At 37.5% G+C, this 24,303-nt stretch overlaps 1 protein-coding gene across 2 annotated transcripts in view; it reads left to right on the forward strand.

Moving 5' to 3' along the window:
* Positions 1-24,303, forward strand: part of OPHN1 (oligophrenin 1) — a 507,400-nt gene that overhangs the window by 140,819 nt on the left and 342,278 nt on the right. For both annotated transcript variants that reach the window (XM_016203882.2, XM_016203883.2), the window contains one exon: positions 6,148-6,243. In XM_016203882.2, coding sequence (XP_016059368.1) covers positions 6,148-6,243 — 96 coding nt within the window. The remainder of the gene's footprint in view (positions 1-6,147; positions 6,244-24,303) is intronic.

Below are 24,303 nucleotides of genomic sequence, written 5' to 3' on the forward strand. Positions count from 1 at the left end.
TTGTACTGCCTTGCCAACACCCGTACAACAGCTTACATAATGAGATTGGGGCTGAGACACAGTTAGCCAACCTGAGAGGAGGGTCCTCCCAAGGACTGATCAATGACAATCTAGACCCAACCACAACAGGAGAACATAAAGAAGCCACAAAAGGGACACCCACAAGAGGGACATGCCTACAGCAAAGAGCTCAGAAGTGTAAGTAAAACATACCTCTGGGCTCCACTGGACTCACAATACAAAATCCCTCCATGTAAGACTGTGAGACAACAAATATATTTAACATGTAGATACAAACAATGAGAGCCACCAAAGAGGAGACAAAGAAACAACCCTCAAAATAAAGAAAAGGAAAAATTGCCAGAAAAAGACTTTGATGAGATAGAATTAAGTAAGTTATCAGAAACAGAGTTCAGAGTAATGATAATAAAGATGTTCAAGGAAATTAATGAGAAAAACAATGCACTAGATGATAAGTTCGAGGATCTTAGTGAAAACATGAAAAAAGGGATACATAACATAAACAAAAATCAGAAAGTAATAAAGAATGCTGTACCTGATATCAAGAATGCACTGGAAGGAATTAAAAGCAGGCTCAATGAAGCAGAGGATAGGATACGTGACTTAGAAGACAAGGTAGAAAAAAACCAATGGAGCAAAAAGAAAAAACACTTAAAAAGCATGAGGACAGTCTATAGGAGCTTTGGGACATCATGAAGTGAAACAACGTTCAGATTATAGGAGTGCCAGAGGGAAAGGAAAGAGAGCAAGGGATAGAGAACTTGGTGGAGGAAATAATGACAGAAAATGTCTCTATGCTGGCAAGGAAGAAAGCCAATCAAGTTCAGGAAGCACAGAATGTTCTAAAGAAGAAGGAACCACAGAGATCTTCTCCAAGACACATCATAATTAAAATGGCAAATGCCAAGGACAAAGAAAATATTAAGGGCTGCAAGAGAGAGACAAACAGTTACCCACAAGGGAACCCCCATAAGTTTGATATCAGTTCTCTCAACAGAAACTCTTCAAGCCAGAAGGGTGTGGCATGAAGTTCTTCAAGTAATGAAAAGCAAGAACATGCAACCAAGATTGCTTTATCCAGCAAGGCTGTATTTAAAATTGAAGGTGAAATAAAGAGCTGCTGAGACAAAAAAGGCTATATGAGTTCAGTACTACCAAACCAGGTTTGCAAGAAATGCTAAAAGGACTGCTCTAAAAAAGAATGGTGAGAAAATGTACATGACCATAAAGGGGAAAAATGGCATTAAATAAGTATATATCAATATCAATAGTGACCTTAAATCTAAATGGAATAAATGGTCCAATCAAAAGACATAGAGTAGCTGAATAGATAAAAAAAAACTGGACCCAAATACAGGCTATCTACAAGAGACCCACCTGAGAGCAAAAGACTCACATAGGTTAAAAGCGAAGGGATGTAATAAAATATTCTATGCAAATAGAAAGGAAAAAAATCTAGAGTAGCACTACTTATTTGTGACAAAATAGACTTCAAAATAAAGACCATAACAAGAGACAATGAATGTCACTACATAGTATTAAAGCGATCAATGCAACAGAAGGAAATAACCCTTATAAACATTTATGCACCCAATATAGGAGCACCTAAATATATAAAAAAATTTTGGTACACTTTAAGGGGGAGATTGACAGCAACACAATCACAATGCGGGACTTTAACACCCCGCTGTCAGCACTGGACCGATCATCAAGACAAAAAATCAACAGGGAAACACAGACCTTAAATGACTCCCTAGACCTAATGGATTTAATTGACATTTACAGACTATTTCACCCCAAAGCAGCATAATACACATTCTTCTCAAGTGTACATGGAACATTCCCCCAAATAGACCACATGTTAGGGCACAGGGAAAGCCTTTACAAATTTAAGAAGGTTGAAATCGTATCAGGCATGTTCACAGATCACAATGCCATGAAACTAGAAATCAGCCAGTATAAAAAAAGTCAAAAATATTCAAACACATGGATCTAAATAGCATGCTATTAAACAATGAAAGATTTACCAACGAGATCAAGGAAAAAATCAAATACTTAATGGAAAATCATGAAACTTTACAAACAACAAGCCAAAATCGGTGGGACACAGTGAAAGCAGTCCTGAGAGGAAAATTCATAGCATTACAGGCCTATCTCAAGAAACAGGAAAAACCTCTAATGAACCATCTAACACAATAACTAAAAGAACTAGAATGAGAACAGCAAGAAAATCCCCGAGGAAGTAGAAGGAAATAAATAATAATGATCAGAGCAGAAATTAATGACATAGGGACTAAAGAAACAATACAAAAAAATCAATGAAACTAGGAACAGTTTCTTTGAAAAGATAAATAAGATTGATGCACCTTTAGCCAGACTCACTAAGAAACAAAGGGAGAGGACCCAAATAATAAAATCAGATATGAAAGAGTTGATATAACCACCAACCCAACAGAAATACAGAGGATTGTAAGAAAATATTACTAGCAACTATATGTCAACAAACTGGACAACATGGGTGAAGTGGACAAATTCCTAGAAGCTTACAACCTTCCAAAGATGAATCAAAAAGAGGCAGTAAACCTGAATAGGCCCATAACAACTAATGAAATTGAAGCAGTAATCCAAATCTCCCAGCAAACAAATGTCCTGGACCAGATGGATTTACAGGCGAATTTTACCAAACATTCAAAGAAGAATCAACACCTATTCTATTCAAACTATTCCAGAAAATTCAAGAGGATGGAAAACTCCCAAATTCTTTTTTATGAGACCAGCATCATCCTTATTCCCAAACCAGGTAGAGACACTACAAAGAAATAAAATTACAGGCCAATATCCCTGATGAACATAGATGCTAAAATCCTCACTAAAATACTATCAAACTGGATCCAGCAATACATTAAAAAGAGCATACACCACGACTAAGTGGGATTCATCCTGGGGATGTAAGGCTGGTGTAATCTGCATGGAAATAAATGTGATACATCACATAAACAAAATTACAGACAGAAATGATATATTCATATCAATAGACACTGAAAAAGCATTTGACAAAATCCAGAACCCATTTCTGATAACTCTCAGCAAGGTGGGAATATAGGGATCATACCTCAACATAATAAAGGCCATATATGACACACCTGTAGCCAACTTCATAGTCAATGGTCAAAAACTAAAATCATTTCCCTTTAAAAGAGGAACAAGACAGGGATGTCCAATTTCACCACTCATATTTAATATAGTACTGGAAGTCCTTTCCACAGTAATCAGACAGGAAGAAAACATAAAACGTATCCAAAATGGAAAGGAGGAAGGAAAACTGTCATTATTTGTATATGACATGATATTGTACATAGAAAACCCTAAAGACTCCATCAAAGTACTACTAGATTTGATAAATGAATTTAGCAAGGTAGCTGGGTACAAAATCAACATCCAGAAATCAATGGCATTCTTATACACCAACAATGAACTTTCAGAGAGAGAAACTAAAAAAACAATACCATTTACCATTGCCACTAAAAAAGTAAGGTACCTTGGAATAAACTTAACGAAGTATGTAATAAACCTGTCCTCAGAAAACTATGGGACACTGAAAAAAGAAATAGAGGAAGATATAAACAAGGGGAAGAATATACCATGCTCATGGATTGGAAGAATTAATATCATTAATATGTCCATACTATCCAAAGCAATTTATAAATTCAATGCAATTCCTATTAAAATACCAGCAGCATATTTCACAGATCTAGAACAAACATTTCGAAAATTTATATGGAACTAAAAATGACCCTGAATAGCTGCAGCCATCTTGAGAAAAAAGAACAGCATCGCAGGGATCAGGTTACAGGATATCAAACTGTACTACAAAGCCATTGTAATCAAAACAGCCTGGTATTTGTACAACAACAGACATATAGATCAGTGGGACAGAACAGAGACACCAGAAATAGACCCATGCCATTATGGTCATTTAATATTTTACAGATGAGGCAAGAGCATAAAATGGAGTAAAGACTGTCTTTTTAGTAAGTGGTGCTGGGAAAATTGGACAGATACATGCTAAGAAATGAAACTAGACCACGAATTTTCACCCTACACAAAAATAAACTCAAAATGGATAAAAGGTTTAAATATAAGTTGCGAAAGCATAAAAATTCTGTAAAAAAAACATAGGCAGTAAAGTCACAGACATGCCATGTAGTGGAATTTTCACTGATTCATTTCCTAGGCAATAGAAAGAAAAGAAAAAATAAACATATGGGACTACATCAAACTAAAAATCTTCTGGACAGCAAAAGAAAACAGACTCAAAATACAAAGGAACCCAACGGTTTGGGAAAACATTTGCCAAGCATGCATCGATAAGGGGCTAAGTTCCCAAGTGTACAAAGAACTTATACTACCCAGCAAGAGGAAGACAAACAATCCAATTAAAAAATGGGTAAAGGACCTGAATAGACACTTCTTTGAAGTGGACATTCAGATGGCCAAGAGACATAGGAGGAAATGCTCAACTTTGCTAATCATCAGAGAGATGCAAATTAAAACCACAATGTGGTATCACTTCACAGCTGTAAGAATGAGTACCATTAACAAATAAACAAGTGACTTGTGCTGGCATGGATGTGGAGAAAGGGGAACCCTAGTACACTGCTGGTGGGAATGCAGACTGGTCCATCCACTATGGAAAACAGTATGGAGGTTCCTCAAAAAATTAGAAATGGAGCTGCCTTTTGACCCAGTAATCCCACTTCTAGGAATATACCCTAAGAATCCTGAAACACTAATCAGAAAGAATATATTAACCCCTCTGTTCATAGCAGCGTAATTTACAATAGCTAAGATCTGGAAACAGCCCAAGTGCCCATCAGTAGATGAGTGGATAAAAAAGCTGTGGGACATGTACACCATGGAATACTATGCTGCTGTGAAGAGGAAGGGCCTCATGCCCTTTGTAACAGCATGGATGGACCTGGAGAATATTATGTTAAGTGAAATAAGCCAGGCTGATAAAGACAAACATCACATCTCACTTATATGTGGAATCTAAAGAACTTAATAAACTGATGAACAGAATAGATTCAGTAACAGGGAAGCATGGATCAGACTGAAGAATCTCAGAGGGACGGAGGAGGGTGGGTGGTTGGAGGGGGAGAGATTAATCCAAGAATTCATATGGATATGTCTACACCCCAAGGTTATGGGCAATGGTGTGGAGAGGGACTGAGGAGTGTGGTGTAAAGGGGTGGAATTGGTCATTCTGGAGAAAAGGGACATGTGTAATATTTTAAAGAAAAGTAAACACACACAAAAAAGATTTAAAAGAAAAAGAATTTTATTGCATTGTAAGTCCTAACAGGTAGTTAATTGTGATTTTATACCGTCAGTAAAGTTTTGTATAATAAAATTTGAAATCATTGACCCCCCTACCAGAAAAACACCCACATATATCTAGGCATTCCACCTTCAGTTTTTACATTCACTACTTCTTAGTTTAGGTCCCTTGGTTAATATTCACTGAGGACGTTAAACTTGTTTGTTCTTCTGCTAGATTGTATCCTAACCCAGACTGTCATTTGGTTAATGTGTAAAAAGCCCAGTTGTTGCCTATGTTGTCATTAATAGGGTCCTTGAGAGGGAGACAGACCATCTGTCTTTTAGTTCCAGCTCTTCCAGCTAGCTCTGGGACCTGGAGCTAATTATTTCTTTCTTAAATGACTGTCAGTATTTGTCTCACGAGAAGCAAGAAAGCATCTAGTCCATTGCCCATAACGAGAACTCAATTTATGCTTAAGCATACTCTCTTAAGTACAACTAAGTAGATGCAGGTTTTACAGGCTTTGGATAGAACAGGTCAGAGAGGACAGGGATTGTAGATAAAACATGTCTGATAACTTGAAAGACTTCTCTAAGCTGCCCTTCTTCCTCTTTAATGTGTGGTTTTGGTTGCTCAAATCTTTTACTGATAGTGTGATCTTTTGTTTAATATCATTCAATGCCAGTTGCTACTACCTTCTGGAAGCATTTCCCTTTGTTTTTCTCCTGTCTGCCCTAACAGATGAAGATATCAGTCAAAATACAGCAGTGTTTACCATTTCTCCTGTTTCCTTTTCTTTGCAGATTATTCCTCGGCTGTTCAGAAATTTTCCCAGACACTGCAGTCCTTTCAGTTTGATTTTATTGGAGACACTCTGACTGATGATGAGATTAACATTGGTAAGTCTTCATCTACATGAGGCCATGTGCTGCCTCAAGGAAGGTCTGAGACCATTACTCCTCTTTGTTTGTGGATACAGAGAACCTGGGCATCTTTGTCCTCTGTGTTCAAGTGCCGAGCTCCTGGGAAGCTACTTAAGAAGGACAAAGAAATATTTTTTCCCATTCCCATGTCTTTCTCACCAAGAGTAATCAAAAGATACCCCTTAAACCTCCATTGAGACCTTTTTCTCAGTCAGTTATGAAGGGGAATTTATCTTTAAAGAATTTGATACATGAAAAAATATATTTTTGTAATGGATAAATTAAAGACTGTTTTTGTGTTGTTGTTTTTTTGTGTGTGTGTGTTTTTTTTGTTTGTTTGTTTGTTTATTTTCCAGAATGAATCAGAGTAATATTCTCCTAAGGAACAAATTCCTTAGAAAGTTTAACATTTATATATGTACACATTTTCAGGTAAAAGGGGATTTGGCATATCCCTTGGCAAATGAATTTAACAACTCACATTATGAGCTGTGCCATCTTGGACAAGGAATTTCCTCTCTACAAGCCTTGTCTTCTGTAAAATGTAATAAATATCTATCTCAGGGATGTTACAAAGAGGAGATTGAACAGTGGAATTAAAAAGAAGTTTGTATTAGTTGTTATGAGGTTAAGGTAGTGTTTGCAAATTATGGTCCTTGGGCCAAATCTTGCCCTCTGCCTTTTTTTATAAATAAAGATTTGTTTTTAACAAAGTCATAATTATTTATGTAAGTATTTTCCATGGGTGTTTTACAGTACAACAGTAATATTGAATAGTAATGGCAGAGACAAGATGGCTTTCAAAGCCTAGAATATTTGTCCCCTGGCAATTTAAGAAAAGGTTTGGTTACCAATGAGTTAAAGACAATGTAAACCATTTGTTAGATTATAACACTGAACCACAGAACTATTGTGAATAATGTAATGTCACTGAACCAAATTAATACCATATTTGTGAACCTCAGAACTAAAATATAAAAATATTATTATTACTACTTTAAAAGTTATTTTTCAATTACAGTTGACATACAATATTCTATTAGTTTAAGGTGTACAATGTAGTGCATAGACATTTATGTATCTTATAGAGTGAGCCCCCTATAAGTCTAGTACCCATCTAACACCATACATAGTTATTATATTATCGACCACATTCTCTATTCTCTGATTTACATCCCAGTGGCTTTTTTATAACTGACAGTTTGTAATTCATACCATTCACCTTTTTCAACCATTTCCACAGTCCCCCTCACATCTGGTCACCATTAATTTATTTCCTGTGTCTATGAGTTTGTTTTTGTTTTGTTTGTTCATTTATTTTGTTTTAAATCTTTATTTAAAATTTTTATTGAATTTATTAGAGTGACATAAGTTAATAAAATTATATAGGTTTCAAGGGTATAATTTATACCCCATGACCTGTATATTGTAATTGTATGTTCACCACCCAAAATCAAGTCTCCTTCCATCACTATTTATCCCTACTTTACTCTCTTCCACCTCCCCCCACCCCCCTTTCCTTCTGGTAATCACCATACAGTTGTCTGTGTCTATGAGTTTTTTTCCCTTTGCTTAATCCCTTCACCTTTTTCACCAGCTCCCCAAACCCCCTCCCTTCTGACAGCTGTCAGTCTGTACTTTGTATCTATGAGTCTGTTTCTGTTTTGTTTGTTAGTTTATTTCATTCATTAGATTCCATAGATAAGTGAAATTATATGGTATTTTTCTTTCCCTGACTGGTTTATTTTACTTAACATAATATTCTCCAGGTCCACCCATGCTGTCTCAAAAGGTAAGATTTCCTTCTTTCTTATGGATGGGTAGTATTCCATTGTGTTAATGTATCACAGCTTTTTTATCCACTCATCTACAGATGGGCACTTGGGTTGCTTCAAAATGGCTATTATAAATTATGCTGCAGTGAACATAGGGGAGCATATATTCTTTCAAATTCGTATTTTGTGTTTCTTCAGATACATTCCCAGAAGTGGAATCACTGGGTCATAAAGCATTTCCATTTTAAATTTTTTGAGGTAATTCCTTACTGCTCTCCACAGTGGCTTCACCAATCTGCATTCTCACCAACAGTGCATGAGGATTCCCTTTGCTCCACATGCTCACCAACACTTGTTTGTTGATTCATTGATGATACCCATTCTGACTGGTGTGAGGTGATATCTCATTGTGGTTTTAATTTGCATTGCTTTGGTGATTTGTGACATTGAGCATCTTTTCATGAGTCTATTGGCTACCTATTTTTATGTCCTCTTTGGAGAAGTGTCTATTCCTGTCCCTTGCACAATTTTCATTTGGATTATTTGTTTTTATGGTGTTGAGTTCTTTATTTAATTTTGGAGATTAACCCCTTATGAGATGTATCAATGGCAAGTATTTTCTCCCATTCAGTTGTTTCTCTTTTAATTTTGTTGGTGATTTCTTTGCTGTGCAAAAATATTTTGGTTTGATGTAGACCCTACTTTTTAAATTTATTTTTATTGTTGACAGAATTACAAATGTCCCCTTTTCCCCCCATTAACCCTTTCTACCTTGCAACCACCCCCTGACCCAGGTTGTCACCATACTATTTTTTCTGTCTTTATTTTTTTTTAATTTTCTTTTTAATCCACACCCGAGGATATGTTTCCATTGAAGAGAGAACAGAAGGGAGGCAGGGAGAGAAACATCAGTGTGAGAGAGACACATCGATTTATTGCCTCTGACTCTCACACTGACCAGGGACAGGGATAGAGTCTGCAACCGAGTTATGTGCCCTTGGCCAGAATTGAACCCGGGACCCTTCAGTCCACAGGCATACGCTATAACCACTGAGTCAAGCCTGCTAGGGCCCTTGTTTTTTTAAAATTTATCTTTATTGTTGAAAGTATTATAGATGTCCCCTCCCCCCTCCCCCCATTGTTTTTTATGTGTGTCCATGGGTTATACATTTATGCATATAAATTCTTTGCTTAATCTCTCCCCCCACCTCTGCTTTCCCTCTGAGATTCGTCAGTCTGTTCTATGCTTCTATGTCATTGGATTTATTTTGTTCATCCGTTTATTTTGTACTTTAGATTCCACAAATAAGTGAGATCATGTGATACTTGTCTTTCTCTCCCTGGCTTATTTCTCTTAGCATAATATTTTCCACGCCCATCCATGCAGTCCTGAAGAGTACGAGATCCTTCTTCTTTATAGCAGCATAGTATTCCATGGTGTATATGTCCCACAGCTTTTTTATCCACTCATCTACTGATGGGCACTTGGGCTGTTTCCAGATCTTAGCTATTGTAAAGTGTGCTGCTATGAACATAGGGGTGCATAAATTCTTTCTGATCAGTGTTTTGGGTTGCCTGAAGAGATATATCTGAAAAAAAATATTGCTATGAGAAATATCTGAGATTTTACTACCTATGTTTTCTTTTAGGATTTTTATGGTTTTGAGTCTAAGTCTTTAATCCATTCTGAGTTTATTCTTATGTATGGTGTAGGAAGGTGGTCTATTTTCATTTTTTTGCTTGTGTTTGTCCAGTTTTCCCAACACCATTTATTGAATAGGCCATCTTTTCCTATTTTATGTTCTTGCATCCTTTGTCAAATATTAATTGACCATAATGGCTTGGGTCTATTTCTGGGGTCTCTGTTCTGTTCCATTGTTCTACATGCCTGTTGTTGTACCAATACAAGGCTGTTTTGATTACAGTGGATTTGTAATACAGTTTGAAGTCTGGTAAAGTGATCCCTCCCATTCTGTTCTTTTTTCTAAAGATGGCTGCAACTATTCGGCGCCTTTACTGGTTCCATATAATTTTTTGAAATGTTTGTTCTAGGTCTGTGAAATATGCCGTTGGTATTTTAATAGGAATTGCATTGAATTTATAAATTGCTTTGGTGGTATGGACATTTTAATGATATTAATTCTTCCAATCCATGAGCATGGTATATTCTCCCACTTGTTTTAATCTTCCTCTATTTCTTTTTTCAGTGTCACGTAGTTTTCCGAGTTCAGGTCTTTTACATCCTTGGTTAAGTTTATTCCTAGGTGTCTTATTTTTTTTAGTTACAATGGTAAATGGTGTTGCTTTTTTGGTTTCTCTCTCTGAAAGTTCATTGTTGGTGTATAAGAATGCCATTGATTTCTGGATGTTGATTTTGTATCCAGCTACCTTGCCAATTTTGTTTATCAAATATGGTAGTACTTTGATGGAGTCTTCAGGGTTTTCTATGTACAATATAATGTCTTCTACAAATAATGACAGTTTTACTCCCTCCTTTCCAATTTGGAAACCTTTTATGTTTTCTTCCTATCTCATGGCTATGGCGAGGACTTCCAGTACTATGTTGAATAAGAGTGGTGAAATCAGACATCAATGTCTTGTTCCAGGTTTTAATGGAAATGGTTTTAGTTTTTTCCCATTGAGTATGATGTTGGCTGTAGGTCTGTCATATATGGCCTTTATTATGTTGAGGTATGATCCCTCTATTCCCACCTTGCTGAGAGTTTTTATCAGAAATGGGTGCTGGATTTTGCCAAATGCTTTTTCTGCTTCTATTGATATGGCCACATGATTTTTGTCCTTCACTTTGTTTATGTGATGTATCACATTTATTGATTTGCGGATGTGGTTCCACCCTTGAATCCCCGGAATAAATCCTACTTGTTCATGATGTATTATCTTTTTAATGTATTGCTGGATTCGGTTTGCTAGAATGTGTTGAGGATTTTAGCATCTATGTTCATCAAGGATATTGGCCTGTAATTTTCTTTCTTTTTAGTATCTTTATCTGGGTTTAGGATTAGGATGATGCTGCCTCATAAAAAGAGTTTGGGAGTTTTCCCTCCTCTTGAATTTTCTGGAATGGTTTGAATAGAATAGGTGTTGATTCTTCTTTGAATGTTTGTTAAAACTCGCCTGTAAATCCATCTGGTCCAGGAGTTTTGTTTGCTGGGAGCTTTTTGATTACCGCTTCAATTTCATTGGTTGTTATCAGCCTATTCAGGTTTTCTGCCTCCTCTTGATTCAGCTTTAGAAGGTTGTATACTTCTAGAAATTTGTCGATTTCCCCCATGTTGTCCAATTTGTTGGCATATAGTTGCTCATAATATTTTCTTACAATCCTTTGTATTTCTGCTGGGTAAGTTGTTATATCACCTCTTTCATTTCTTATTTTATTTATTTGGGTCCTTTCTCTTTGTTTCTTAGTGAGTCTCACTAAAGGTGCATCAATCTTATTTACCTTTTCAAAGAACTAACTCTTGGTTTCATTGATTTGTTGTATTGTCTTTTTAGTCTGTATGTCATTCATTTCTGCTCTGGTTTTTATTATTTCCTTCCTTCTACTTCCTCGGTCCTTTTCTTGCTGTTCTCATTCTAGTTCTTTTAGTTGTTGTGTTAGATGATTCCTTAGAACTTTTTCATGTTTCTTGAGATAGGCCTGTAAAGCTATGTATTTTTCTCTCAGTACTGCTTTTACCGTGTCCTGTAGATTTTGGGTTGTTGTCTCTTCATTTTTGTTACTTTCCATGAAGGGTTTGATTTCTTCCTTGATCTCATTGGTAACCCATTCATTGTGTAATAACATGCTATTTAGCCTCCATGTGTTTGAATATTTTTGATTTTTTTTATAATGGGTAATTTCTAGTTTTATGGCATTGTGATCTGAGAAGATGCCTGATACGATTTCAGCCTTCTTAAATTTGTAAAGGCTTTCCCTGTGCCCTAACATGTGGTCTATTTGGGGGGATGTTCCATGTACACTTGAGAAGAATGTGTATTCTGCTGCTTTGGGGTGAAATGGTCTCTAAATGTCAATTCAATCCATTAGGTCTAGGGAGTCATTTAAGGTCTGTGTTTCCCTGTTGATTTTTTGTCTTCATGATCTGTCCAGTGCTGACAGTAGTGTGTTAAAGTCCCCCACTATGATTGTTTTGCTGTCAATTTCCCCTTTAAAATCCCCCAAGAAATTTTTTATATATTCAGGTGCTCCTATATTGGGAGCATAAATGTTTATAAGGGTTATTTCCTCCTGTTGGATTGATCCCTTTAGTATTATGTAGTGACTGTCTTTGTCTCTTGTTATGGTCTTTATTTTGAAGTCTGTTTTGTCAGAAATAAGAATTGCTACTCCAGCTTTCTTTTCCTTTCCATTTGCATGGAATATTTTACTCCATCCCTTCACTTTTAGCCTGTGTGAGTCTTTTGCTCTCAGGTGGGTCTCTTGTAGACAACATATATTTGGGTCCAGTTTTTTTATCCATTCAGCTGTCACATTTCTTTTGATTGGACCATTTATTCCATTTACATTTAAGGTTATTATTGATATCAGCTTATATAATGCCATTTTCCCCCTTTATGCTGATGTACCTTTTTCTCACTATTGCTTCTTTTTTTAGAGCCGTCCTTTTAGCATTTCTTGCAATGCTCGTTTAGTGGTATTGAACTCATTTAGGCTTTTTTTTTTGTTTGGGAAGCTCTTTATTTCACCTTCAATTTTAAATGATAACCTTGCTGGATAAAGTAATCTTGGTTGCATGTTCCTGCTTTTCATTACTTGGAGAACTTCATGCCACACCCTTCTGACCTGAAGAGTCTCTGTTGAGAAATCAGCTGTCAGCCTTATGGGGGTTCCCTTGTCTCACTGCTTGTCTCTTTCTTGCAGCCCTTAATATTTTCTCTTTGTGCTTGCCATTTTCCATTTTAATTATGATGTTTCTTGGAGTGGGTATCTTTGGTTTCCTCTTCTTTGGAATCCTCTGTGCTTCCTGAACTTGTGTGGCTTTCTCCTTCACCAGCATATGGAAGTTTTCTATCATTATTTCTTAGCCCCAACCTCGTTGTGTAAGCTGTTGTATGGGTGCTGGCAAGGCAGGACAATACACAACTAAACTTACTGGAAACAAGAGGTATCTTATAAAATATCTTGACAGTCACAATGAAAACAACCCACATTAAAATAGAACTGGGAGAGTGAGGGGAGAACACACACCACACAAAAAAATGCTTAAAAAAAAAAGTAACACTTAGAGAGAGAGAGATGTATATTGTTGTTAATACTGTTGAAAATTTAGATTGTAATAATAAACTAAAATGTAAAAAATAGAGAAACTACTGGTAGATAACAGAAGCAGAGAAAATATTCTGAAAGAAGTGCCAGCAAAAAATTAAGGGAGAGAGTAGGAATAGGATAATAGTTGAAAATGAGAAAACAAAAATATAATAAAGAGAATAAGAGAAACCAACAATCGAACAAAAAGACAGGAAGACAGAATGGAGGATAACAATAGGACGAAAGAAAAGTAGAAAAAGAAAAAAGAAAAAGAAAAAAAAACTTTTGCCAATGGATTGAGAGGATAGAGATAGAGCCCAGGCAGAGAGGGAGTCTGGTAAGAGATTTGGTGGAAACTATAGAGGAAAGCAGTAAACTTGTGTATAATGATAAAGTATCAGTTGTTAACCAAGGATATCAAGAAAGTCTTGATAGTAGAACCAGGGATAAAACAAAACAAAACAAAGAACCAAAACAAAACTAAGAGGAAGCTGAGCAAGAGAAAATTCTTTTATAAAAAAGAGGAGAAAATTTAGTTTAAAAATGTTTAAAAAATTATAAAAAAATTAGTATAAAATTTGAGAGAGAAGAAAAAACAAATTTTCTCCCCTTTCTCTTCTTCCTAAGGAAAACGGAAAACAAACACAGAAACAAAAACCAAACAAACAAAAAACAAAACCAAAAAAGACAAAATCAAAACAGACAAAACCAAAACCAAACCAAAATAAGACAAATAAACAGAAGAAAAAAAGACATCCAATGAGATGAGTTTACCCTGGGCAACTTATGTTATCTGAGGGTCACTGTTTTGTATGTTGATTTCAGTTCTCCTGGGAGGTAGTTGTGTATTAGTCAATGTGAGGAGCCCTGTAGGTTTGGCTCTCGTGTCCTTAGGTAGATGGTTGATCTGAGGCTTTCCGTGGACGACCTCCTCTTGTCAACTATTTTGCAACCTTGTAGTTGCCTGGTCTTACTCGAGAGTCTTCTATAGAGCCTTTAGAGTGCAGGATGGCAAGTGTACCTCAGGGTATCATTCCCCTTAGAGGTTTTGCTGTCAGGCACTCACTGTGGGAGTTCGTCTCTGCTCCACAGCCAGCTCCTTAGTCCTTACCTTGTCTGCTGATTCTAGTTCCTCATGCTCTGGCCTGCTGCAGCTTCAGATTGATTTCAGCCTCTTTCCTTTTCTGTATGGTCCATTTCAGCAGCCTGGGCTCAGTGGGTTCAATTACAAAAACATTCTGGTGAGCCCTTTGCCTGCCCATTCCCCAGCAGTGGTTTTCAGGTTTTCCTCCAGTTCCCAAACAACAGTCCCTGAGAGTCTTATTCTTGTTCAGTCCTCCTGTGAGCGTCTCTCCCTTCCCCCTCATGACTGTGCCCTGCTGGTGTGTCTGGGGCCTCAGTGAGCTGGACCCACCCCTTTTCTATTGGGGGCAGTGTTTCTAGCTTCAGGAGATGCAGGTGTGCTCAGGCCCTCCCTGCTCAGCTCTGGTTGGCTGGTCTCAGCAGGCCCGCCCCTCAGACAGTCTGACTTCAATCCCAACCTCCACTGGTCTTTCTGCATGGTGCAAGCCAGGAAGGTGGGAACCAGTTCTGTGATCAAACTCATAAACGCACAAAGCAACACACAAACAGAGAGTCCGCCCTGCAAGGTCCCACCGCCCTGCAAGTTCCCGCCGCCCGTGTGCAAAGGCATCCAGCTGGAGGGGACCCAAAGGCAGCTCCACGCAGCTCCAGTACTGCTGGTCTCAGCAAAGCTGGGGCGGCTTCAGGAGTTACCATGGCGCCCCTCAGGGCTAGTCACAGATCCCAGACTCTCAGCACTGGGAGCTCAAGGTGGGGAGGGCTCCTCCCCTCCCCCCATGCCATGGAGATTCAGTACTTTCTGTGGCTCAACACAGTGCCTTATAGGGAGGCAGAGGGTTCCCGTGTGCAGCTGCTGAGCACAGTCCTTTGGACCCTTACCACTTGGGTGCCACAGACCTTGGGACAGCCTTCCCTGCGTTCGGTACCCTGAGCATTAGATGCTGTTTGCAATGGCTACTAGAAGCTTTGTTTGGCTAGGAAGGTGCTGTCTGCCATTAGAGGCTTTGTTTCCTAGGAAGGCTCCGGTCCCTCCAGGACTCACCGCTTCCCTGGGTCCCTCTACCCTGTGCAGGGGGATGCTCCCTCCTCTCTCCTCGATCAGGGTGTGAGATACCTGCTTTTGAAGGCCAGTCGGCACTCCCAATGGGAGGGAGCTTTGCAGCCTCCAAGCCTCTGGGCTTGGAGCCCAGCACAGGCTTCAGCGGGGACTACCCCTTCCTACACCCCCCCTCTCTTATTGGACTCCTTGATGTTTCTTCTGTGCTCCCTACTTGCACTCCATCCACTGAAGTATGTTTCTCTAGTTTTTTCAAGCTGGCTACATAGGATTTTAGGAGTAAATCAAGTCCATGGCTGGGAGCCGTTGCGCTCTGCTCCTTCTCACAGGGCTGCCATCTTCCCCTCTGTCTCTGTGTCACATAATTTTCAGAGTACAGGTCTTTCACGACTTTCGTTAAATTTATTCCTAGGTGATTTGCCTTTTTTGAAGCAATTGTGAATGGGATTGTTTTCTTAGCTTTTCTTTGTAATAGTTCATTATTGGTGTATAAAAATAGAACTGATTTCAAGATATTTATTTTCTATCCTTCAGCTTTTCTGAATTCATTGTCAGTTCTATTAGTTATGGAATTAATAGGAACCTTTAGAGTTCTTTATATACAATATCATCATCTTCAAATAATGAATTTTACTTCTTCCTTTCCAATTTGGATGTCTTTTATTTCCTCTTCTTGTCTGATTGTTGTGGCTAGAGCTTCCAGTACTGTGTTGAATTAGAGTGGTGACAAGGAACATCCCCGTGTTGTTCTTGATCTTATGGGTTTTTTTAAAATTTGTTTCTTTATATCTTTATTATTGAAAATATTACTGATGTCCACATTTTACCCCCATTAATCCCCTCCACCTCCCATCCATTGCACCCCCACGCCTTCCCCAGACCAATGTCTGTGTCCATGGGTTATGCTTATACATATAAGTTCTTTGATTAATCTCTCCCTGCCCACTCCCCCATTCTCCCATTCCCCCATTCCCTCTGAGATCCCTCAGTCTTTTCCAGGCTTCTATATATCTGGATCCATTTTGTTCTTGGTTTATTTTGTTTGTTACATTCAGTATATAAGTGAGATTATGTGGTGTCTTTCTTTTGCTTATTTCACTTAGCATAATACTTTCTAGTTCCCTCCATGTTCTACCAAAGGATAAAATATCTTTCTTTTTTACAGCTGCATAGTATTACATGGTATAAATGTCCCACAGCTTTTTTATCCACTCATCTACCTATTATGATTAGTGTTTCAGGTTTCTTAGAATATATTCCTAGAAGTGGGATCACTGGGTCAAATGTCAGGTTAATTTTTAATTTTTTGAGGAAACTCCATACTGCTTTCCATAGTGGCTGCACCAGTCTGCATTCCCACCAGCGGTGTACTAGGGTTCCCTTTTCTCCACATCCTTGCCAGCATTTGCCATTTGTTGATTTGTTGATGGTAGCCTCTCTGACAGGTGTGAAGTGATACCTCATTGTGGTTTTAATTTTCATCTCTCTGATGATTAGTGATGTTTAGGATTTTTTCATAAGTCTCTCAGCCCTCTGTATGTTCTCTTTAGAGAAGTATCTATTTAGGTCCTTTACCCATTTTTAATTGAATTGTTTGTCTTCCTTATGTTATGTTGTATGAGTTCCTTATATATTTTGTATATTAACCATTTATCAAATGTGTTGTTCGTAAATATGTTCTCCTATACAGTGGGTTCCCTTTTTGTTTGGTATATGGTTTCTTTTGCTGTGAAGAAGTCTTTTATTTTGATGCAGTCCCATTTGTTTATTTTCTCCTTTGTTTCTCTTGTCCTAGGAGATGTATCATCAAACAGATTGCTACAAGAGATGTCTGAGATTTTGCTGCTTATGTTTTCCTCTAGGATTATTATGGTTTCATGTCTTACATTTAAGTATTTTATGCATTTTGAGTTTACTATTGCGTATGGTGTAAGCTGGTGGTCTAGTTTCATTTTTTTGCATGTACCTGTCGAGTTTTCCCAGCACCATATATTAAAGAGACTCTTTACTGCATTGTATGTTCCTGCCTCCTTTGTCAAATATTAATTGACCATAATGGAGTGTGTCAGTTTCTGGGTTTTCTGTTCTGTTCCACTGATCAATATGTCTGTTCTTATGTCAGTACCAGGCTGTTTTGATTACAGTGGCTTTGTAGTATAACTTGATATCTGGTATTGTGATCTGTCCAACTTTATTTTTCCTTCTCAAGATTGCCGTGGCTATTCAGCATGTTTTTTGGTTCCCATATTGTTTTTATGTGTCCCCCTGGTGTAGTTGGGCCTCAAGTGCTGTTGGTATGTTAGTTGGTGGAGTTTACTCTCAGGCTGACTGGCTGTGAGAGCCAGCTGTGACTACAGTAGAAAAGCTGTTTTATGGGAGATAACCCCATGGAGACAGAGTCTCTTTAGTGCAGGTCTCTTGCTAGTTGAGTCAAACCTTCAGGTTTGTCATTTATGGACATGGTTGGGTTGTGCTGTAGTGTGATATGAACTGCAAACAGGTATGTTGGGTCTAGACCTGCTTGGGATGGCATCCATTGCTGTTCAAGTTTAGCCACTGCCTGTGCCTGTGCTTTGTTGCAGCTATAATGTGATGTTTGGTTGGTTTTGTTTATGCTGGTTTTGGAAGCTGTTGGGAGATGCTGCTCTGAGAACTGAGGGCAGCTGCCATTTGTGCTAAGATTGTAGCTGCTTAGTTGAAGCTATGTTTCAGGTTGTGTTGGACACCATTTATGCCAGCCTTGGAGCCACCTGATAGGACTTACCATTTAAGTTGAGATTGGTTTCCACTTACGCTGGGCTTGGAGCCAGTTTGCAAGAACTATAAGGTAAACTAGAGCTATCTTCTGCTTGTTTGGGTTTTGTGGATCCTTGAGATATTTTGGTAAAGGCTCCAGCATGAGCAGACACAGGCCATATCTTTGGAGGAGCCACTGGAAGAGGCTTGGGAGGGGTGAATGAGTTAGTTGGGGCGGGGTCTCAGGGAATTGCCTGGGTAGGGCAAATATTATTAGCTAGGTTAATGGAGAATGCAGGTTTGGCACCTGGCTGCACCAATCCTGCTTGTGGGAGGAGAGTGTAACATGTAACGGTGGCGCCTGTCAACAATTTCATTCCCAATGAGACTTAGTTAATTTAGTTCTTTCCCATATGCCCCACCAGCCCTCACCCTGAGTTAATTTTGGTCCTTCCCACATGCCCCTGACACTTTGAGCTGCTTCTCTTGTACTAAGGCATAGAGCAAGTGGGTTTGTTAGCCAGATAATCTCTGTGCAGGACAGTTGAGAGCAGCGCCTTGGTCTTAGCAGCCATTTGTCTTTCTCAGAGGTAATCCCCAATGGTTTTCACAGCCAGATGTTATGGGAACTCATCTTCCTGGTCTTAGTGCCCTGAGCTGGGGATCTGGGTATGGGGTTGGGATTTCTGCAGCTGAGATATCCCTCCAGATTTCTAATCTCCACACCATTTCTCTTGTTCTATTTTGTTCATTAGTTTATTTTGTTTATTAGATTCCACATATAAGTGAGATCATATGGTTTTTGTCTTTATCTGGCTTATTTCACTTAGCATAACAATCTCCAGGTCCATCCATGCTGTTGCAAAAGGTAAGTTTCTTTTTTTTTTTTTTACAGCTGTGTAGTATTCACTGTGTACATTTACCACAGCTTTTTAATCCACCCCTTTACTGATGGATACTTGGGCTTTACTTCTCCTTTTTAATGGCTGTAATAATAGTCCATTAAGTGAATATACTAAATCATTCCTCAATCATTGGGCATTTTTTATTTTATATTACTCATTATCATTAATAATGTTGAATGCTGATATTTGGGTACAAAGGTTTTCCCCTTGTATTCAAGATTATTTTTTAGGTGTGGGGTATAAACAATTTTAATACTTTTGATCCATATTATCATCATTCTTTGGAAATTTGCAAACCTTTTGGAAGACAGTGCATACTAGTATTAGGAAATACTAGACTTTGCTGAACCTCAGTTTTCTTATTAAGAAAATTATAATGAAAAATAATGTAAGACTTGAGAAGCATCTTATGTAGTGACTTTCCCTTCCTCTCTATTTTCTTAGCATTTTATTGTTTTTCTCTTGGAATTCTCTAGGGAGAGTTAATTCTTGCTGGACTTTCTTTTTAATGCTGTGGGACTGCTAGATGTTATTGAAGAGTACTGTAGTCAGTTTCTTAAGCTGTGCTTTGTAGTGATGGTGAGACAGAGAATGTTGCTGAGGGTAGTGGTGGTGGTGGTGACAGTGGTGGGTATGTAGGCCTGTTTTCTTCCATTTCTAGCCAGTTTTCCCAGTCACTGTTCCTCTTATCTAAATAGAGGATAAGTTTTGAACTCTTTCTCCCTGCTCTTTAGTTGCTGTTCTCTTCCATAAAACTCCAATGGATTGTCTCATTTTACTAAAGCTTTTGTTTTCTTTCCAGTAACTCTAGAGAGCCATTTGCAGTGTTAGCTCTCAGACAGTGCTGTAATGAGCCAAGATGTTTGGTTAAAAACAAGGCACATCATAATTAAAGGTTAAAGACAAAGAGAGAATCTTAATAGCAGCAAGAGAAAAGCAGTTACTTACTTACAAGGGAGCACCCATAAGACTGTCAGCTGATTTCTCAACAGAAACTGTGCAGGCCAGAAGGGAGTTGCAAGAGATATTCAAAGTGTTGAAAAGGACCTTCAACCAAGATTACTCTATCCAGCAAAGCTATTATTTAGAATTGAAGGTCAGATAAAGAGCTTCACAGACAAGAAAAAGCTAAAGGATTTCATCACCATCAAACCAATATTACATGAAATGCTGAAGAGCCTTTTTTAAGAAGAATCTACTGAACAAAATAATCTGATGAATAAAATAGACCCAGAGACATTGAAGCATGCAAAAAATTGATATATTTCATGGGGAAGGGGGGGGCAGGGTTGGGAAGAGATTAACCAAAGAACTTATATGCATATATGAAAAACCCATAGACCCAGACAATAATGCGGTAAAAGCCTAGGGAAGGGGCTTTTTTTTAGCCCTTTATGCAATTCTCAACTCACTATATACATGAGCAAAAAATAATATGACACCTTTTGGGGAAACTAAATACCATTTGGGGTCAATTAGATAGAGAGGAGTATATAACATAGGTATTTTGGCTGTGGCTGGCAATGCATGACTATCTTAAAACAGAGCATTGAAATGGAGTCTCCTTCTGATTGTGCAGCTATATGTGTCACCTTGGACAAGTCAGTCCCTATTTCTGGATTCCAGTCTTCTTCATGAATAAAATGAGATAGTTGGATTAATATAGATGATCTGTAAAAGTCTGAACCTTTAAGACAGTAGTTTATCAGAATGCAGAAATTATCTTGATTTTACTAATACTTTTTGCCTGTTGCCATATATTTCAGTGGGCTTTTAAAGTCTTTTTATCACCAATTAAATGAATTTACATGGCCTTTTAGAGGTCACACATGGAGCAATGGGATTTTCTGATTCAGTAACTTATCTTTTTAAACACTTTATTAAATTTATTGTGGTCATAAGGTTAATATGAACATATAGATTTCAGGTGTGGGTTTCTCTGTTATAAGATCTGTATATTGATTTCTGTGCCCACCACACAAAGTCATATCTTCTCCTGTCACCATATATTAGATCCCCTTCACCCCCTGCCCCCTTCCCTCTGACAATCACCACACTGCTGTTTGTGTTCACAAGTTTCAGTTTTATATCCCACACATGAGTGAAGTCATATGGTTCTTAGCTTTTTCTGACTGATTTATTTCACTTAGCATAATATTCTCAAGGTTTATTCATGTTGTTACAAATGGCAGTGTTTCATGCTTTCTCATGGCTGAGTAGTATTCCACTGTGTACATGTGCCCCATCTTCTTTATCCAGTCCAGTATTGCAGGACACTTTGGTTGATTCCATGTCTCGACAACTGTGCGTAATGCTTCAATGAACATAGGGGTGCATATATCTTTTCAAATTCATGTTTTTGAGTTTTTCAAATGTAAACCTAGGAGAGGGATTTATGGGTCCTATGATATCTCTATTCTTAATTTTTTGACGAATCACTAGACAGCTTTTCCTAGTGGTTGTACCAGTCTACATTCCCACCACCAGTGAATGAGGGTTCCCTTTTCTCCACAACCTCTCCAACACTTGTTATTGCTTCTCTTGTTGATAATAGCCACTCTAACAGGTGTGAGGTAGTATCACATTGTAGTTTTGACTTGCATTTCCCTAATCGCTAGTGAGGTTGAACATCTTTTCATATATCTACTGGCTTTTCGTTTGTCTTCTTGGGAGAGATGTCTTTTCAGGTACTCTGCCCACATTTGATTTGTTTTGTTTGGTGTTGAATTTTATGGGTTCTTTATATATTTTGGAAAATAAACCTTTGTCAGAGCTATTGTTTGCAAATATCATCTCCCATCTGGTTGGCTGCCTCTTTCTTTTGTTGTCATTGTCTTTTGCTGTGCAGAAGCTTTTTAGTTTGATATTGTCCCATTCATTTATTTTTGCCTTTACTTCCCTTGTCTTTAGGGTCAAGTTCATAAAAAGTTCTTTACAACCGAGGTTTATAAATTTGGTACCTATGCTTTCTCCTATGTCACTTATTGTTTAGGATCTCACATTTAGGTTTTTGATCCATTTTGAGTTAATTTTTCACATGGGGACAAACTCTAATCCAGTTTCATTCTTTTGCATGCAGATTTCCAGTTTTCGCAGTACCATTTATTGCAGAGACTATTTTTACTCCATTGTGTTTCTGGTTCCTTTGTCAAAAGTTATCTGCCGATATACATGTGGTTTTATATTGGGGCTCTCTATTCTGTTCCACTGATGTGTGTGTCTCTTTTTGTGCCCATACTAACCTGTTTTGATTATTGTAGATCTGTAGTATAATTTGAAGATAGGTAGTGGGATACCTCTAGCTTCGTTCTTGTTTCTCAGCATTGCTTTGGCTATTTGGGGTCCTTTTTGGTTCCATACAAACCTAATGATCTCTCATTCATTTTTCTTGAACAAATGACATTGGTATTTTGATGGGAATTGCATTAAATGTGTATATTGATTTGGGCAATACGGCTGTTTTAATGATATTGATTCTTAAAATCCATGAACATGGGATATTTTTCCACTTTGTTGTGTCTTTTTTCAATCTCTTTTAATAATGCTTTGTAATTTTCAGTATAGAAGTCTTTCACATTCTCTGTTGTTTATTTCTAGGTATTTTATTCTTTTGGTTGCAATTGCAAAAGAATTTTTTTCATTTCTATTTCTGAAGTTTTGTTGTTATTATACACGAAGGCAATGGATTTTTGTACATTGATTTTGTATCCTGCTACAGTACTATATTTGTTTATTGTTTCTAATAATTTTTCAGCGGAGTCTTTAGGATTTTCTATACACTGAATCATGTCATCTGCTAAAAGTGACAGTTTTACTTCTTTCTTCCCTATTTGGATGTGTTTTATTTCTTTCTCTTGCCTTATTGCTCTGGCTAAGAATCCTAGAACTATGCTGAAGAAGAGTGGTCAGAATGGACTTCCTTGTCTTGTTCCTGATCTTAGAGGAAAAGCTTTCACTTTTTCACCATTGAATATGATATTAGTTGAGAGTTTATCATACATGGTCTTTATTATGTTAAGGTACTTCTCTTCCTATTTTACTGTGTTCAATCATAAATGGATGTTGTATCTTATCAAGTGTTTTTTTTCCGCATATATTGATAAGATTATATGATTTTTATCATATCTTTTGTTAATGTGGTGCATTAAATTAATTGATTTACGTATGTTGAACCATCCTTGTGGCCCTGGAATGAACGTCACTTGATGGTGATGTTTTATTTTATTTTTTTATGTACTGCTTTATTTGATTTGCTAATATTTTGTTTAAAGTTTTTGCATCTGTTTTCATTAGAGATATTGGTCTGTAGTTTTCTTTTTCTGTGTTTTCCTTGCCAAGTTTTGGTATCAAGGTTATATTTGCCTCACAAAATGTGTTAGGAAGTATTTCCTCTTCAAGTTTTTGAAAGACTTGAGAAGGATAGGTTTAAAGTCTGTGATCTTTTGGTAGAATTCACTGGTGAAGCCATCTTTTCCTGGACTTTTATTTTGGGGGGAGTTATTAATGGTTGTTTCAATTTTCTTGCTGCTGATCAGTCTATTTAGATTTTCCAGTTCTTCATGATTTAGTCTAGGAAGGTTATATATTTTTAGGAACTTATCCACTTATAGATCATTGAATTTGGTGGCATAAAGTCTTTCATAATATTCTAGTAGGATCCTTTGTATATCTATGATGTCTGTGGTGTCTTCTCTTCTCTGGTTTCTGATTTTGTTTATATAGGCCTTTTCCCTTTCTCCTTAATGAATCCAGTCAAGGGTTTTCCAATTTTATTAATCCTTTCAAAAAACCAGCTTTTTGTTTTATTAGTTTTTTTGTATAGTCTTTTTTCTCTCTCTATTTCATTCAATTCTCTAATTTTTTTATTTCCTTTCTTCTTCTGACTTTGGGTTGCTTTTCTTCTTCTTTTCTAGTTCTTTAAGATGTGATTTTAGGTTATTTACTTTGCATTTCTCTTGTTTCTTGAGATAGCCCTGTAATGATACAAACTTCCCTCTTATTACTGCTTTTACTGCATCCCAGAACTTTTGATATGTTTGATTGCCACTTTCATTTGCCTTTCTCTATCTTTTGATCTCATCTTTTATTTCTTCTTTGACCCATACATTTTTTAGTAGTGTGTTGTTTCATCTCCAAGTATTTGTGGGTTTCTTTACTTCCCTTTTGCAGTTGAGATCCAAATCAAGACATCGTGGACAGAGAATGTGCTTG

This window comes from Miniopterus natalensis, chromosome X (assembly GCF_054644295.1).
Source record: "Miniopterus natalensis isolate mMinNat1 chromosome X, mMinNat1.hap1, whole genome shotgun sequence".
Classification (NCBI taxonomy): Eukaryota; Metazoa; Chordata; class Mammalia; order Chiroptera; family Miniopteridae; genus Miniopterus; species Miniopterus natalensis.